General features: G+C 38.8%; 1 protein-coding gene across 1 annotated transcript in view; it reads right to left on the bottom strand.

Annotated features, from left to right (window-relative positions):
* Positions 1-17,659, bottom strand: part of LOC141331510 (uncharacterized) — a 421,481-nt gene that overhangs the window by 198,397 nt on the left and 205,425 nt on the right. The window contains exons 4-5 of the mRNA XM_073836569.1: positions 13,117-13,143; positions 623-649 (exon numbers count right to left, since the gene is read on the bottom strand). Coding sequence (XP_073692670.1) covers positions 623-649; positions 13,117-13,143 — 54 coding nt within the window. The remainder of the gene's footprint in view (positions 1-622; positions 650-13,116; positions 13,144-17,659) is intronic.

The following is a 17,659-nucleotide window of genomic DNA, read 5'->3' on the forward strand; positions in this document are numbered from 1 at the left end:
TTCAGAAAAAATTGCATTTTAAATAATGGCTCGTCCCTTGTCATTGTTGCCTGTCAATGACGTAACATACAGAATTATATACAGCATTGAGCGTGCCGCTGTTGTGTTGTTTATTCGTCATGAATCACAATTATTTACTAGCGAGTACAGAAAAAAATGCAAAAGTAGACTGAGGCAAGTAGGCTGTGGGACTAACAGAGAAATTAATTCAAAATTCAATATTCAATAAATTCAAGGATCAATATTGATGTGGCACTTTTGAGATGGAGAGAGCTTTGTGTCAAACTTCTGCTTGACAGAGACTAACGATATCTCCCACTGTTCCACTCTCCTTCATAGCACCATCAGGCTTTGCCTTTGTTATTGTTTTAAAAATGCAGCCTCTAGTGGCGAAAACTTACATACTGTGCCTTTAAAATGCCTCATTCAGGTGTTTATAGTTTGACCTTTCCAAGATTTTCTCACACACAACATTAAGGCCTTGTTCTGTCTGAGGTAGCTTGTCCATAGAAACCCATGCATCTCAAACATGCAGCCTGTAAGGCAGTAGCTAAAGAAGTTTAAACATTCATACACCCAGCAGAACAGGACATGCAAAAAAAAAAAAAAAAAAAACACATACCCGCGGTCCCTGGTCGCCTTGATCCCCCTACAAAAAAAAAAAAGGGGGGGGGTATAAAAAGAGAATATTAGTATTTTTTATATTGTACCCAATATTACATATTTAATCAATGGAGTAATTTAAAACACACAGGTGATATCCACATTCTCAAAAATTCTGTAACATGGGGTTTGGGTTTTGTTTCTGGTTTAGGTTTGCATGTCTTTTATTTTGAAGTTTAGTGAAGTTCCTTGTTTAGTCATGTGTTTCCCTTGATCCTCATGTATCCCTGCTTTGTGTATGTGTCGTTGTGATTAGTTCATTTTCTTGTCATGTGGTTCTCAGTTCTGTTTGCTCATTGGTTGGTTTATGTCATGTGACCCTCATTGTTTGCTATAAGTAGCCTTCATGTTGCCATTGTTCCTTGTCGTGTGTACTGAACGTATTTACCTCTGTTTGGTTAGTTGTTTCATGTCTGTAGTCAAGTCAAGTCTTTGTTCATTGTTTTGTCTTTTGGATTTCACTTTGGATATTATAATAAAGCCGCACTTGGTTTCATCTTCAACTTGCCCTTCAGTGGACCCTCATTATAGAATACACGACCGTAATAATGAATCCAACAGATCGAGGAAACTGGCCCACAGAGGATTATGTGGAGAACTTTTGTGAACTGTGTTATAAGGTAGACTTCAATGATACCTTTCTGAAAGATATTTTTCGTTTTGGTTTGATCAAGGACATATCTCGTTTAATGCCACATAATACCCCACACTGGACTCTAGAAAAATATATAGACTTTGCTCTGTGGCTGAGTGGATCTGCATTTACTGTGGGAATTGCAGATGAGGGGTCCCACAGTAAATACCTCACCAGAACATTTTCACACCCCAACCATCATGTCTGGAATAGTTCACGTCATGCCGGCCACTCAAGTGCCCCATTGCAAGATGGCTGCCATCCCACAGTCTATGCACAAGATGGCTGCCATTGCAGAGCTTGCTTATTTAATGCCTGTCAAGCCAAAGCCTGCCCACGTCATGTCTGCCAAGGCAGCACCTGCTCACATCATGCCTTCCAGGCCAGCACCTGCTCACGTCATGTCTGCTACTATAGGGCCTGCTCACATTATGTCTGCTACTCCAGGGCCTGTTTATGTCATGTCTGCTACTTCAGGGCCTGTTCACGTCATGTCTGCCACTGCAGGGCCCACTCACTTCATGCTTGTCAAGTCAGGACCTGCACACATCACGTCTGCCAAGCCAGGACCCACTCAGGGCTTGCTCACAAGATGGCCGCCATGTCTGATTCCTCAGCCAAGATGGCCACCACGCCTGATTTCTCGGCAAAGATGGCAGCCACGCCTGAGCTTTATCGTAAATGGCCGCCATGCCTGAGTCCCCAGCCAAGATGGCCGCCACACATGAGCCTCATCGCAAGATGACGCCCAGGACCAGCTTCACTGTCTGCCACTGCCCCTCACGCCTAAGTTTCACCATGCCACGGCTGTCACCAAAATTTTCCCAAAGGATTTGTTTGAGGAGGGCTATAGTAGCCAAGACTGAAAGCACTGATTGCCAGTGTGATGGACCCACCACTGATGTCAGTGCGGGCTGCAGGCATCCCAGTGACGTCAGCGCTCTCAAGCCCAACAATCCTAGAGGTCCTGCCACCCTCTGCTGTCCTTCCTGTAATGGTGGTCGTCTCCAGACGATGTCTGCTCCAGAGGCCTCCCCTGTCCACGAGTCTGCTCCAGAGGCCTCTCCTGTCCATGAATTTGCCCCAAAAGTCTCTTCTGTCCATGAGTTTGCCAAAGAGGTCTTTCCTGTCTTTGAGTCAGCTCCAGGGCCTGCTCAAGTCCCTGAGTCTGCTGCAGAACCTCCAGAGGTGGCGGCTTCCACTGCAGATCCTCCCGAGGTGGTGACGCCCATTCATGAACTCACTGTCTGACCTTTCATGGCCATGAAGACTGTTCGTGAACTTACTGTCTGCCTTGTCACAGCAATGGAGGCCATTCACAAACTCATAAACTGTACTGTCATGGCCATGGAGGCCGTTCATGAACTCACTGCCTGCTCTGTCACAGTCAAGTGGTCTATCCATGTCTCTGCTCAGCCGTGGCTCCCTGCTCTGCCTGCTCCACCAAGGCTCCTTGTTCAGCCGGTTCCGCCCTGGCTCCTTGCTCCTTTGGATCTGACCTGGCGGACGTATGCTCCAGTGCTTCACTGTCTGCCACTGATCCATGGCCCAGGTCCTCCTGTATTTTATTGTCTGCATCTGCCCCTCAGTCCAGGTCCACCACTGCCCACAGTCCTAGTCCCCTGCCATGCCATGGGCCTGGTCCTCCGTCCCTCCCCTAGTTTTACCTTCACTTCACCACCCTCCTGAACTTTTTGGGTTTTGTTGGGTGTTACGTTAGGGCATTTGGAGCTGCCCTTTGGGGGGTGGGGGTGGGGGTATATGTTTCTGATTTAGGTTTTCATGTTTTTTTTTTTTATTTTGAAGTTTAGTCATGTTCCTTGTTTAGTCATGTGTTTCCCTTGATCCTCATGTATCCCTACCTTGCGTATGTGCCATGCTGTGATTCGTTCATTGCCTTGTCATGTGGTTCTCTGTTCTGTTTGCTAATTGGTCGGTTTATTTCATGTGACCCTTGTTGCTTGCAAGTAGCCCTCATGTTGCCATTGTTCATTGTCGTATATTTAATGCATTTACCTCTGTTTGGTTAGTTGTTTTGTGTCTGTAGTTAAGTCTTTGTTCATAGTTTTGTCTTTTGGATTTCACTTTGGATATTATAATAAAGCTGCACTTCATCTTCAACTTGCCATTCAGCGGACCCTAATCACAAATTCATTGTGGTTGTAAGTAAAATCACTTATGATACAATAAATTGTTGTGGACAGAGGTCAGAAAGAGCAGTGGGTGTGTACACTGAAAACAATGTTGATAATTTTAACAGAAAACAAATTGTTACAATACATTATTATGTTTTTTTTTACAACATTTTTTTTTAATTATAATTTACATTATATAAAGTACATAAAGGTGTTTGTTACTTCTTATGTTGCTTAGTGAATGCTTATTGAATAATATTTAGATTCAACTATTTAATGAAATTTAATGAAAATTTAATGAAAGACACCAAAAATGCTATCCCATAATGCATGACATATTTTTACAGCTAAATTTCTGCCAACCACAGCTGTGTTGGTTACCATAAAATTAACATGTCCCTTATCCTCTAAGGATTTTTATTAAAATGCTGTGTATGGGTGTACGACAAAGCCCTGCAATGGTATTCTTTGATGTTGTAATATCACATTCAGGGCCTTTATGCAACATAGAGAGAAAGCTATGTAGCTGATCAGTGTAAAAGGAATCAGAGTTTGAAAACAACTAGGGTGGGTAAAGAAGCAAAAGCAAAGCTAAGACATCTACACTGTCATCTAAAATAAAAAATAAAAATATATATATGTCTTCTTTCTTATAAGCCAAATGGCACACTTTGGCTGATCAGGGAATTATTTTATAATAAAAGAAGTTCTAAATAATTTCTAGCAGGTACACAATGTATGCACAATACTGCTTGCTATTTACAGATTAAAATGCTGTGTTCCAGAATGTCTTCAGTTTCATTAACCACAGGAAACGAGCTCACCCATATCTTTTTTGTATCATGATCAAGCCGGCATGTGACCCTAGAGTAACTGTATGATGGGAACGCAGCTCATCCCCCTTTCAAACTTTGGCTGAGACAAATGACACGCATGACTGTTGACTGGAATGTCTTCAGAGTGTAGTTTACATTTAATTTGGTGGTTTGTAGTCATCGTTACAGCAAATGCTAAATGGTAGTGACTGTACAGAGTCCTGAACCTCTAAATGGGTGGATTCAATTTTGCCTAACGTATGATGCAAGCCTGAGTTTCCAGATAATAATTGCCTCGACTCCAAATACTATTAAAAGAGAATATACTCAGCCTTCGACATTAGGAATGTGAATGTTTCAAATGCAATATTTTTGCTTACTGGTCAATTACAAAATATCCTCTGCTGAAGCATGTCTGGTGGCCATCACAACATTTTGGCTACATCTTGACTGCAATGCGACAACAGCCTCCAACACTTGTATGGTTTTAATAGTTCTGTGCTGAATTGCTGCTTAGGGACGCATGCATGGCATCTGTTTTATATAAAAATACTCTATAAATCATTAAAACACATTAACATAGGGCCTGCTGGGAAGGCATTAATGTAGTGCACTCTGGATTTGTGAATGATGTGAGAATGTAGATATGAAAAAAATAAGCTTTGAGGTCAGGGTGTAATGGAAAAACCAGGATGTGAAACGAGAGGATCCATATGCAAGCTTTTATTTCCAAACATCGTCAAAAACAGACAGGGTCGAACATTGGCAATCAGGTATATATGAGGGTGAGACAAAAGAGTAATCCAATAAACAGACAAGGGTCGATCAACAGCGAACATAATCCAGGAACTAGGCAAAAGGGTAATCCACAAATGAGAAATAGTCCAGGTGAGATGCAAACAATATCCAAACGGCAAGACAAAAGTGTAATCCAAAATACACAGACAAGAATCAGGACACGGAAAAGCAGACAAGGCAAGACTATGACTAAGCTACGAAAACTAGAACAGGCTCCGTAAAGTAGCTATCAGCTAGGGTAGTGAAATGTGCTTACACATAGAGAGTGCTAAACGCAAGACAATACTTGGCCCTGAATGACTGTAATGACCTAGTATTTATACAGTTCATGATTGGTTACAGGTGAAATTGCAAGCGGTGCAATGAAACATGGGAAGTGTAGTCCAGGGTGATGTGTAACAGTCAGTGAGGTGTGAGAGTCAATGAAATGCACAGGCGACCTCTGGTGGTGGGCAGACTGAAAAACATGGACAGGAATCGTAACACAGGGTCACTCCATATGGAGTGACTGACTGCGCAGCTCTATTGATATCCATTCCCTATGGATCCAATAAATTTAAATTTAATGAATCCTTATTAAATTTAATTAAGAACTAAGAAGTAAGTGACAAAATAATTAGGTATTTGACCTGAATACGGTCCCACTTTATATTGAGTGTCCCTAATACCTGTTAACTTATATGGTAACTAGTACGTAGCATGTAACCACAGTGTATGTACACATTGGTACATTGTATCTAAAGCTGTAGTACTGGTGTAACGACACATATGTAACAACCCACTGACTAGCATGTGTAAGTACAAATGTGTAACAGGACATTAGTAACAACACTTTTTTCACTTCAGGAAGTACACATTGTTATGTTTTAAAGCCCAAAGGAAGGCGCAGACAACCATTTAGAGCGGAGCCTTGTTTACTGTTACATGCTGCTTTTATGCATTCCTGTTACATCGCTCACTTGCGCCAACTAGCGCTCAACATACAAACAAAGTACATTAATACACTGTATAAATGTTCATGCTCAATACATTACATTTCCTCCCCCATAGACTTTAACCCCTTAACAGTGCAACCATTGCACAACAATGTGAGTAAGGCTGTGACTCACATAGCGACTTGAACATGCATGAGTTTGAACTTGACATGCTACTACAAAAAATTCCCTTTTAGCCTCACTAATCAGTCCATAACTACAGATCTAATCTGTTAGGTGTTTTCCTCTGGCGAAGTGGATACCTCCTTTCAGGACTTGAAACTGTCCCGGTATCTACTGGAACATGAGGCTTGGTAACATTGGCATTACCATTTTCACACACATTAGGAGCAAAATCATCAGCAGCTATGATACTGTCCATAGCAGCTGTTCTGTCCTGTATATTAGATGGCAGCAAATGGTCCACATGTACCTTCACACTACGTTCTCTGACTTGAACTTGGTATGTGAGGGGTCCCAGTTTGAACAAAACCACTCCTGGAGTCCAGGCACATTTTGGGTATCGACTGTTCCGCACGATCACTTTCTGGCCAACCTCGAATGATCTGAGTTTCCTAGAAGGGGTGTCATGCGCTTTTTTTTGCTGCTCTTGGTGTTTGACAACCACCGCAGATGTGTCTGGCTTTAGCAGTGTGAGACGAATTCATGGCTGTCTTTTCAAGAACAGTTCAGCAGGTGTACGCTCTGTTACTGTATGGGGAGTGTTACGGTAGGTTAACAGGAAACGAGCTAGGCGCAAATGAGGTGCTACTGACTGCGCTCTTAACCTTTCCCATACCTTTTTGAAGATTTGTACCACTCGCTCGGCTTGACCATTTGTGGCTGGATGATATGGAGGAGACAGCACATGACGCACTCCGTTTTTTCGTAGGAACTCTTCAAACTCCCTGGAAGTGAAAGGTGGGCCGTTGTCAGACACCAACTCTTTTGGGAAACCATATGAAGCCCAGAGATGACGCAAGATGTTTATAGTCTTCTCTGCATTGGTCAAGTGAGTGGGGGAAATTTCCACCCATTTTGAGTGGGCATCCACAATCAGTAGGAAGTGCTGTTTGTCAACCTCGGCATAATCTATATGAATGCGTTCCCAGGGTGTTGTTGGCCAGGACCAGGGATAAAGGGGAGCACTAGGGGGTTGGTTTCGCCCCAGCTCACATGGCGTGCACTTACTCACTAGGTTCTGGATGTCTTGGTCGAGCCCTGGCCACCAGAGATATCCTCTTGCCAGTGCTTTCATTCTTACTATGCCGGGGTGACCCTCATGCAGCTCCGACAACAGTCTTTCCCTATACTTTGGAGGAATAATTACTCTCAAACCCCAAAGGATACAGCCTTGGTCTGTTGAGAGCTGGTCTTTTCTGACATAGAAGGGTTTCAGGTGTTCATCTGTGATATGACTGGGCCAACCAGACAAAGTTAGGTCCAACACTTTTGAAAACAAAGGATTTCTCCTTGTTTCAGTGGCAATGTCTTTTGCACAGACTGGCAATTCGTCTAGGTGTGAAACCTGAAACACAGTCTCCTCTTCCCCCCCTGTAGAAGTTGAGTCACAAGGTAATCTGGACAACGCATCTGCGTTAGCATGATCAGTAGAACGTCTGTACTCTATGTCATAATCATAGGCCAACAAAGTCAATGCCCAACGTTGCATGCGAAGTGCGGCAAGTGTAGGAATGGCAGATTTGGGACCTAAGATAGCAAGCAAAGGTTTATGATCCGTTAGGAGATGAAACTTGCGTCCATACAGATACTTGTGAAACTTTTTCACTCCAAAGACTATGCTGAGGGCCTCTTTTTCGATCTGCGCATAGATTTTCTCACTTGCTGTGAGAGTCCTCGATGCGAACGCAATTGGGTGTTCCTCCCCTGTAGGTAACACATGTGAGATAACTGCTCCTACACCATAGGGAGAAGCATCGCACGCAAATCTAAGTGTTTTTTTTTTTGGATCATAGTGGGCTAACCACTTACTGGACAATAGTTGCTGTTTACAGGCATCAAAAGCTTGGGCACACTGTGGAGGCCATTTTACATTTGCCTGTAACAATCTATGAAGTGGGTGCAACAACGTGGAAAGATTTGGCACAAACTTTCCGTAGTAGTTTAGAAGACCCAGAAAAGATCTTAGTTCAGAGACATTAGTAGGAGCAGGAGCCTTCACAATCGCTTCCACTTTGTCCTCTGTCGGATGCAGCCCTTTCTCATCAATCTTGAATCCCAAGTATTCCACAGAATTACAAAGGAATTCACATTTTGATTTCTTTACTTTCACTCCATGTTGCTTAATTCGTGACAGCACTTTGTCCAGTACTATCAGATGTTCCTCCGAAGATGCAGCAGACACCAAAATATCATCCATAAAACACACTACATTTTGAAGGCCCTGAAGGATCTGGTCCATTGTGTGTTGGAAAATTGCAGGTGCTGTGGAAATTCCATAATCCAGGCGATGGTACTGAAACAGTCCTTTGTGTGTGTTTATGGAAAGGTACTGCTTGGATTCAGCATCCAACTCCAGCTGTTGATAAGCAAAAGACAGATCAATCTTACGAAAAACTTTTTCCCCTGCCAAGGTGGCGAAAAGATCATCCACATTTGGTAATTGATATTCCTCTGAGAGGATGCATTTGTTGACTGTGACTTTATAATCGCCACACAACCTGACTGTCTTGTCCTTCTTGGGCACGACTACTATGGGCGCCGCCCAATCACTCCTTCCAACCTGAGAGATAATGCTGTTCCTCTCCAAGCGATCAAGCTCCTCTTCCACTGCATCTTTAAGGGCATATGGAACAGGCCTTGGTTTGTGAAAGATAGGGTGTGTTCCTTCTTGCACCCTTACTTTGGCTTTAAAGTTAGTTATTTTACCATAACCATCTCCAAAGAGTTCTCTGTGTTTTTCCAGGACATCAGAAAGTGAAGTGACACTCACCGGCGACACATATCTCAGGCTGAAAATCTCCTTCCAGTTTAAAGATATTTTCTGGAGCCAGTTACGCCCAAGTAATGGAGGTTTGTCTCCTTCGACCACAACCAATGGAAGGGACCACTGTTGTCCCTCATAGGTGACTGGAACCTTAAGTTCACCCAGCACAGGGATTTTGTCCCCAGTGTATGAGACCAAGCGAATGGAGGTTGGATGCAAACAACAGTCCTTCAATTTGTCATTATAAATATACTCTGGGATCAAAGACAAAGAGGCTCCTGTGTCTAGCTGCATGCTAACCATTTTGCCATTTAGCTGAAGATCAATGTAAATGCCATCTGCCTTGTCTTGAGCAGAGTAAATGGTGAATAACTCGAACAGTTCATCATCCACTGCACAATGTGTCTCTGATGTGTCGTCTGACACGTACTGGGCTTTTGCTGAACGCTGAGTCCTCTGACTCTTGCATGCACGCTGTAAATGTCCGATTTTTCCACAATTGTGACATTTTTCATTACGGTAACGGCATTCTGTGGGATAGTGGTTGCTTCCCCCACAACGGTAACAGCTGCTTTTATACTTGTGAGAAGGTTGCTGCTGGGCCCCTTTTTTGGCATTGCATTGAAAACTTCCACGTCCTTTGTATTTCTCTTTGGCTCCATAAGCATTCTGCACTTTATGCACAATTGTATCTTTTATGGTTGACTGAGCACCCAGCTCCTTAGTGTCCTTGTGTGCTAATTCTAATGCGAGCGCAATATCACAGGCCTTCTTGAAAGTAAGATCCTTTTCTGACAGTAACCTTCTGTGATAAACTTCACCTGCAAGCCCACAGACAAATTTGTCCCACAGTGCATCATCCAGAAATGTTCCAAATTCGCATGAACTTGCCAGACGTTTCAAAGCCAGAATGTAGTCAGATATAGTTTCTCCGGGACTTTGGTTGTGTTGGTAAAATCTGAAGCGCTCTGCAATCAGAATGGGCTTAGGCTTAAAATGATCAGAAAGGCTCTGAGTCATTTGCTGGTATGTTAAGTCAATTATTTTATCTGGCTCAACAAGACTTTTCAAGAGGCCATATTCCACAGGTCCTAAAACACTAAGGAACTCATTTGCTTTCTTTCCACTGTCAATTTCATTTGCTGCAATCCAATGCTCAAATCTCTCCAAATAGGTGTCAAAATCCTCTTTAATACTGTCAAACTCAGGCACCCGTCCTATTGTGGCCATTTTCCTGTGATTTATTCTCTTTTTTTTTTTATGTCACAGATGTGCTGTTACCTCCGTAAATGCTGTCATTCACACTCTGGCCTGACGGTGTCGCTCTACTCCCACAAGCTCAGCATGTGACTGCGACAGCCTCCTTACACAGTTGTTTGACTCGCAATTAGTCCTCGTTCTTCTGTTCTTTGAAGTTTTTTGTTTTTTTTTTCTTTTGAAACACTGAGGATTCCAAAACCACCTCGTCGCCACTGTTATGTTTTAAAGCCCAAAGGAAGGCGCAGACAACCATTTAGAGCGGAGCCTTGTTTACTGTTACATGCTGCTTTTATGCATTCCTGTTACATCGCTCACTTGCGCCAACTAGCGCTCAACATACAAACAAAGTACATTAATACACTGTATAAATGTTCATGCTCAATACATTACACACATGTGTAACAAGAATTATGTAACTACATTTTGTAACAACAATATTGAAAAAAGTTTTTACACTTCCACACACAGTCTTCAATACTGCAGTTACCAGTTTGGAATATCCTGGAACATTATGGAAATTGTGATGATTCCTATGTACATACCATGTATTTGTGAACACTGTATTTGAATTACAGTGGCAGTACTAACGCTGAATTAAAAAGTTTGAACTTGTGATACCAGTGTACTTAAATATTATAAAGTGTAAAATGGTCACAACTTACTGTGTAATATGTAAAACCTAAACCTCTCTGCAACACTTTAATATCAGTGTACAAACTGTAAAAAGTAATTTGTTAAGTTTACTTAATTAAATTGTGCAAACTTGTTGCCCTAATTCAATTAAGTAATCCTAACTTAACTGTATTAAGTGTAATTTAAGTCTTATTTACTAATATATTACAAGGATTCCTTAGTTATTTTTGAGTTAAATTTACTTAAGCCATTTAAGTTTTGTTAACTTAATTGAGTCTGTGATCTGAGGAACATTGGGAGTAACTATGGAACTCAGAATTACTGATTCCCAGAATGCATTGCGGCATGATTAAATTATGCAGTTGCTTTGTTTTAATGTTGTTAGTAGTAGCACAACAAAAATTGCAAATCAAATGGTTATTGTTACAATTAATAAAGTGTCACTCAAAACAGTAAGTAAATTGCTTTATTTGCCTTGAAATTAGCTGTTACGTAATAATACCTAGTAAGTATAACAACTAAAGATAACTAATTATATCCAAGTAAGGTAAACTGTTGGATTTTATCGTGTACATGGTATATACATAGGAGTCATGTCAAATTTTCTATAATGTTTCAGGGTATTCCAAACTGGTAACTGCAGTATTGAAGACTGTGTGTGGAAGTGTAAAAACTTGCGCGAGTAGCCTACATATTGTTGTTACAAAATGTAGTTACATAATTCTTGTTACACATGTGTAATTCCTGAAGTGAAAAAAGTGTTGTTACCAATGTCCTGTACTTACCAATGACATTTGTACTTACACATGCTATTCAGTGGGTTGTTACATGTGTGTAGTTACACCAGTATTAGAGATGCAATGTAGATACAATGTACCAATGTGTACATACACTGTGGTTACATGCTACATACACATATAGTTATCATGTAAGTTCACAGGTATTAGGGACACTTAATATAAAGTGAGACTGTGCTATTTGTGTCATATTCTCTATCGGTGGTTGCTACAGTGTATACAATGAGAATGAATCCTCTGGTATACTCAATTTTGTTCTTCACACATGGTTAAAAATACATGTTAACCAGCTAAGAATGTGTGACAGACTGAAGAAGAGTGAAGAAATTATCTGGAAACGATGTTTGTAAGTAAGGGGAGCCCCAGGACACCTGTTAAATCATCACTGTTGACCAGTGGTGGTTTGAAGGAGTTTAACAACTGGTACAATTTTTCCTCAAAGTTTGCCTGTTTAAAAACTTGGCATGGTTCTGAAATTTTGTGATTAATATTGTGACACTGTCACACAGGACACATGTTTTAACCTGCTCAGTATATTATGATTTTTATGTATATTTGAGTTTTAATAGGTTTTTATGTTGTCTTAGCCATTTTTCCTCTTAACCATTTTAATGTGTGTGTATGTCTTTAAATGAGTCTGAGTCTGCCTGTCATGTGATCAGTCACATGACAGGAATCCGGAAGTAGAACAGTATAAAGGAGACAGCATGACAAACAGTCATTGACCAACAACATGCTGGATTGAGGAGTTTATTTTAAGGACTTGCCATTCCAGCATCACTTTTTTGGATTGTATATCAGGGATCCTCAAATCTTACCCTGGAGGTCCAATGCGCTGCAGAGTTTAGCTCTAACCCTAATCAAACACACCTGAGAATGCTAATCAAGGTCTTCAGGATCATTAGAGAATCACAGGTAGGATTGATCAGGGTTGGAGCTAAACTCTGCAGCGCATTGGACCTCCAGGGTAAGATTTGAGGAACCCTGTTGTATATACACCGGTGGACACTTTTAACTTGGAACTTTCAACACACTGGATTCCATAAGGACTGTTTTATGGTATAGAACTGAAAGACTCTGTGCTTTTAACAGCCTAAGTTATTCTAGTTTTATTGTGTTGTTTTAAGTTCCTTGAAAAATTGTAAATACACTTTATTTATTCAGTCTATTTTTTGTTGTTGTCTCATCTTTAAAAAAAATATATATATATCTCACACAGTATAATCTGACCCCTTTTAATCATTGTAACATCTACCCATAAGGCCGAACGTTACAATATGTTTAATTTATGTGTCATTATTTAAATCACCCTCTGTCTTGGCATTCCAACCATCTTTGAAACCATAGCAACTGACATTATGGGATATTTAATATTGCTGCTGCTGTAAAGCTGTAAAGATGGGATACATATGCATGAATGCATAAACTGTTGATGTAAGAAGTGTTGAAAGGGTTCTTACCTTATCACCTTTTGGGCCAGGCGGACCCTAATTACAAAAGAGAAGAAAAAAATGAAAAGTTTGCTCCATAAACTGTGGGGGGAAAAAAGTTTGTTTTTGTTAATATATACAGTGCAATCAAAAAGTATTCAGACCTCCTTCACTTTTTTTTTTTTTTGTTTATTTATTTATTTTTTCTCATTAATCTACAGAACAGAATTTAGAAATGTCTGTAAATGTATTAAGTACTTTTGAGTAGATAGAAAACTAAATGTACACATTTTTGGGCAGAACCAAAATAAATGAGCCAATGTACCCTCATTGGACTTGCATTTAAGACACAAAGGTGACACAGATGGATATACAGAATGTAATTTGGTGCGAGAGTAATCTATGGACAACTTTATACTGAATCAGCTCAAAAAAAATTGAGTTGATGAAATAAGACCTAATACCTTGAAGTGCCTTTTCCAGTTATCTTCTGACATATCTATCCTCAAATCCTTTTCCCAAGACATCTTTAGGTGTTGTGTAGAAGGAGTTCTAAAATCGTTAAACTATTCAACCTATTTAGAGACCAGACATGTTTGTGTCAATAAACTGTGCTTGATTTAATTTTATTGGTTAACAAAGTGATGTAATCTCGCTTCGTGTCAAATAGAGAAATTGTGATTTGCCAGTGCTGATGTCAGGCAGACAGAGAGTAAGAGAAGAGTTGGAAAAAGAAGTGTGTAGGTGATGTTGACATGATAACAGAAAAAAGTCACGTTATTTGTATAAAAAAAAAAAAAAAACATAGTCAGAACTGTATTGTTTGAGTGTTAACCAACATATTCTGTTGTAAAGTCCACACAACACCACAAAGATGTCAATGCAACACGATTCAGAATAAATGTTAATTTACCATTTGATCGCTATTGCAGTAAACAGGACTAACATGGATCGCTGGTGAGAAACATAAATCAACTTTATCACTTAAAGGGGTCATGAACTGAGAAACCAAAATTCCCCTGATCTTTTGACATATAAAGGTCATTGTACTATAAAAACATCCTGTAAGTTTCAGAACTCAAAACTTTGTTGTTAGTTTAAAAACAGCTTAGATTAAAGGCAGTCTGTCAAAACGGCAGATGTTCTACTCTATGAACCCGCCCACAGATTCACAGATTTTGCCATGTTGCTGTAGTTTAGCTTGCTACATATCCCAGGGGTAGCTTTTGTGAAGCTTTATTTAATGTACAGATCTGGCCATTTAAAATGCGCGCGGGAAGGAAAGTGGTCTCGCGTGACACCGGTATATTCTGAGGGATCACAGAAAATACATTGACACAGGAAAGACATGATCAGTAGGGGGCAGTCATGTAACGCACTGAACTGAAGTGGCTGCAAACATCACTGCAAGCTAAAAGACTCGTTTGTACGGTGACCTGGAGGGGACATCTTCGGTTCACTTATGTTAGTCGTGGCCACGACATAAATACTCGTGGGAACGTCATATTATATTGTTGCCACGAGATATTAATTCATGGGAACGTCATATTAACTTGTGGGAACGTCATATTATGTCGTGGCCACGAGATCATTTTGTCGAGGTAAGTGGCCATGAGTTTTATGCATAAACAAACCTGCGTGACCATAGTAACCCAGGACTATCAGAGATAGGCTTATTAATATTTTATTTTGAGTTAAGAAATGATTATATCAATTGTTATAGAAATTAATACAATATTAACTTATTATATTAACAATAGGCAATGCTGTATATGCGAATGCTGTCTGTGCGCGATGTAGACAGCATTCAAAAGTTTATCATGAATAAATATTACATAAAGTACTTCAAATTAAATAGCCCTGCAAGAAACATTTTATGCATCCCACCACAGTCCATTAACTGATCCTCTTTTTTCCGTAATAATTGTATTATTCATTTGTATTCGTTATTTTTCCTTCATTTCGATCTCTTTACTTAACATTCTGAATCTAAATGATAAATGCTGACATGCCATTAAAGCTTTGATTATGCTACATGGCTGGGATTTTTACTGGAATGCAGTTTATAGGTTGAATTTAACATATACATATATATATATATATATATATATATATATATATATATATATATATATATATATATATTCATTTTATTTCGTCTAATTAATAGATAACCTATATAGTGTTTCATTGACGAGTGAATCATTCACGTAGTTCCATTTGTAAATCGTTTATGGTCACATACGGCATAAATACAATCATAAAGTCAAAACTTTATTGGCATAATTGTCCTTTACAATATTTGCAAAATATATGGCAAATAGCATATACAGAAAGTTATTTAGGTTTAGCGATTCACAATAAATAAAAAATAGATTGCTCTAAATCACTTATAATTTATTATTATTATTAGGCTATTATTATTTTAATAACTGGTTAGGGCTATTTTTTAATGCCTGACAATTATGCCAATAAAGTTTTGACTTTATGATTGTATTTATGCCCGTGTGTGATGATAAATGAGCATGTTTTCATTTACAAATGAAACTACGTGAAAGATTCATTCCTCAGTAAAACAGTATAGTATTTATATGGTCTAGTCCATTAATTAGACAAAACAAAATAAAATTTATGTTCAATTCAACCTTTAAAACTACATTCCAGTAAAATCAGTCATATAGCATATGTCAAGCATTTACAGTATCATTTACATGAACGTTAAGTAAAGAGAGCAAAATTAAGGAGGAAAACGAATATAAACGAAAATAAAAATATATACAATAATAACAGGCAAATAATAATAATAGTAATAGTAATAATAATGATAATGATAATAATATTAATACAAATGGAAAAAAGACTATCAGTTAATAGAAGGAATGTAGGCCTATTTTGTGCGATGATAAATTATTTCCAAATGAAACTACGTGAATAATTCACTCTTCAATGATTTGTCTATTAATTAGACTAAATAAAATACAATATATGTTAAATTTAACCTTTAAACTGCATTCCAGTAAAAATCCCAGTCATAGAACCTTTACAGTATCATTTACATTCAGAATGTTATGTAAAGAGATCAAAATGAAGGTGAAAATAACACATATAAACGAATAATACGAAAAAAAAAGAAGGTCAGTTAATGGACAAGACTGGATGCATAAAATGTTTGTTGTAGGGCTATTTAATTTGAAGTACTTTATGTAATATTTATTCATGATACACTTGTGAGTGCTGTCTACATTGCGCACAGACAGCATTAGCACATACAGCATCGCCTATATAATTATTTAATATTGTATTAATTTCTATAACAATTATTATAATAATTTCTTAACTCTTAATAAAATATTAATAAACCTATCTCTGATAATCCTGGGTTACTATGGTCACGCAGGTTTGTTTATGCATTAAACTTGTGACCACGAGAAATGCATGTTGAGAAAAAATATATTTCACGAAAATAATATAAAGATTACAAAACAAAGAAAACACATGGAATGAGGGATAAGCTCCAAAGTTCACGGAAAGGAAGGCAAATATTAAGCGGCATCCTTCATGTTTTCTTTATTCTGCAAATTCAGCTTCTGTCTATATGACCATAAATGACAGAGTTTTTTTAAATTATTTATTTAGTTAATTTAGAAAAACGTTTGGAGCATTTTTGATCGTTAAATATACGTTTTTTATTTTTATTTTTATGTTTTTTAATGAACAGCGCCCAGCGGAAGACTGATCATAGTCTGTTTGATCAGTTTGCCTTCTCAAATCATCACGACCTGCCTAAACTCAAATCTATAGATATAAACAGTTCAAGTTTAGAACAATGTTAGTTTAAACGTTAAAGACTATGATGCGCTATAAAGAAAACAAAAATGATTCGCTTTCTGCCGTCTCCTTCTTGAACAGGCTTGCTTAACAAAAATAAAGCAAATGCATGCCTCACAGACATGATACTCATATCTATAGGAAGCTTTAAATTATTACTTAACGAAATAAAACAAATTTTTGCTGAGCTGAAGTACAATAAACGCAGAGCCGGTGTTCTAACATTTCATCATTCCCGTCAGATTTTCCTATCAACACTGTATTTTTCATACTGTAATGTTAGGTTTAGTTAAAACCCAACAAACACAGAACGTTGCCTCAACGTAGCAAACCTTTTAGCAATGTTGTAACAACATGGCTAAAAGGTTGTTGGTTCTACGTTGTCTTGTCAGGTTGTAACTACGTTGTTACAATGTTGCCATTCTACCACGGTTCAGAGCCATCTCTGAAAGTTGTGCTTAGGCTGTCTGGACAACCACTGTATGACATTTACTCGTCACTGTTCCCGAAGCGCATTTTAAATTTGAATTTGAATTCGTTATTATTCTTCAAGCCAGGATAACGTTATGTGAGTATTGCTTTTTGATTTAACTCAGATAAATATGTAAAAATCCAAACAAATCCTTTAATTTTCGTGTCCAATGAGAGATTTATTTATTTTTGTTAATAGATGAACAGAATAGCTGATAATTCACTAGAGTGTTAGTTTGCGGTCGAGTTTGGTGTAATGCGAACTATATTTCTT

The sequence above is a fragment of the Garra rufa genome, chromosome 3 (assembly GCF_049309525.1).
Source record: "Garra rufa chromosome 3, GarRuf1.0, whole genome shotgun sequence".
Taxonomy (NCBI): domain Eukaryota; kingdom Metazoa; phylum Chordata; class Actinopteri; order Cypriniformes; family Cyprinidae; genus Garra; species Garra rufa.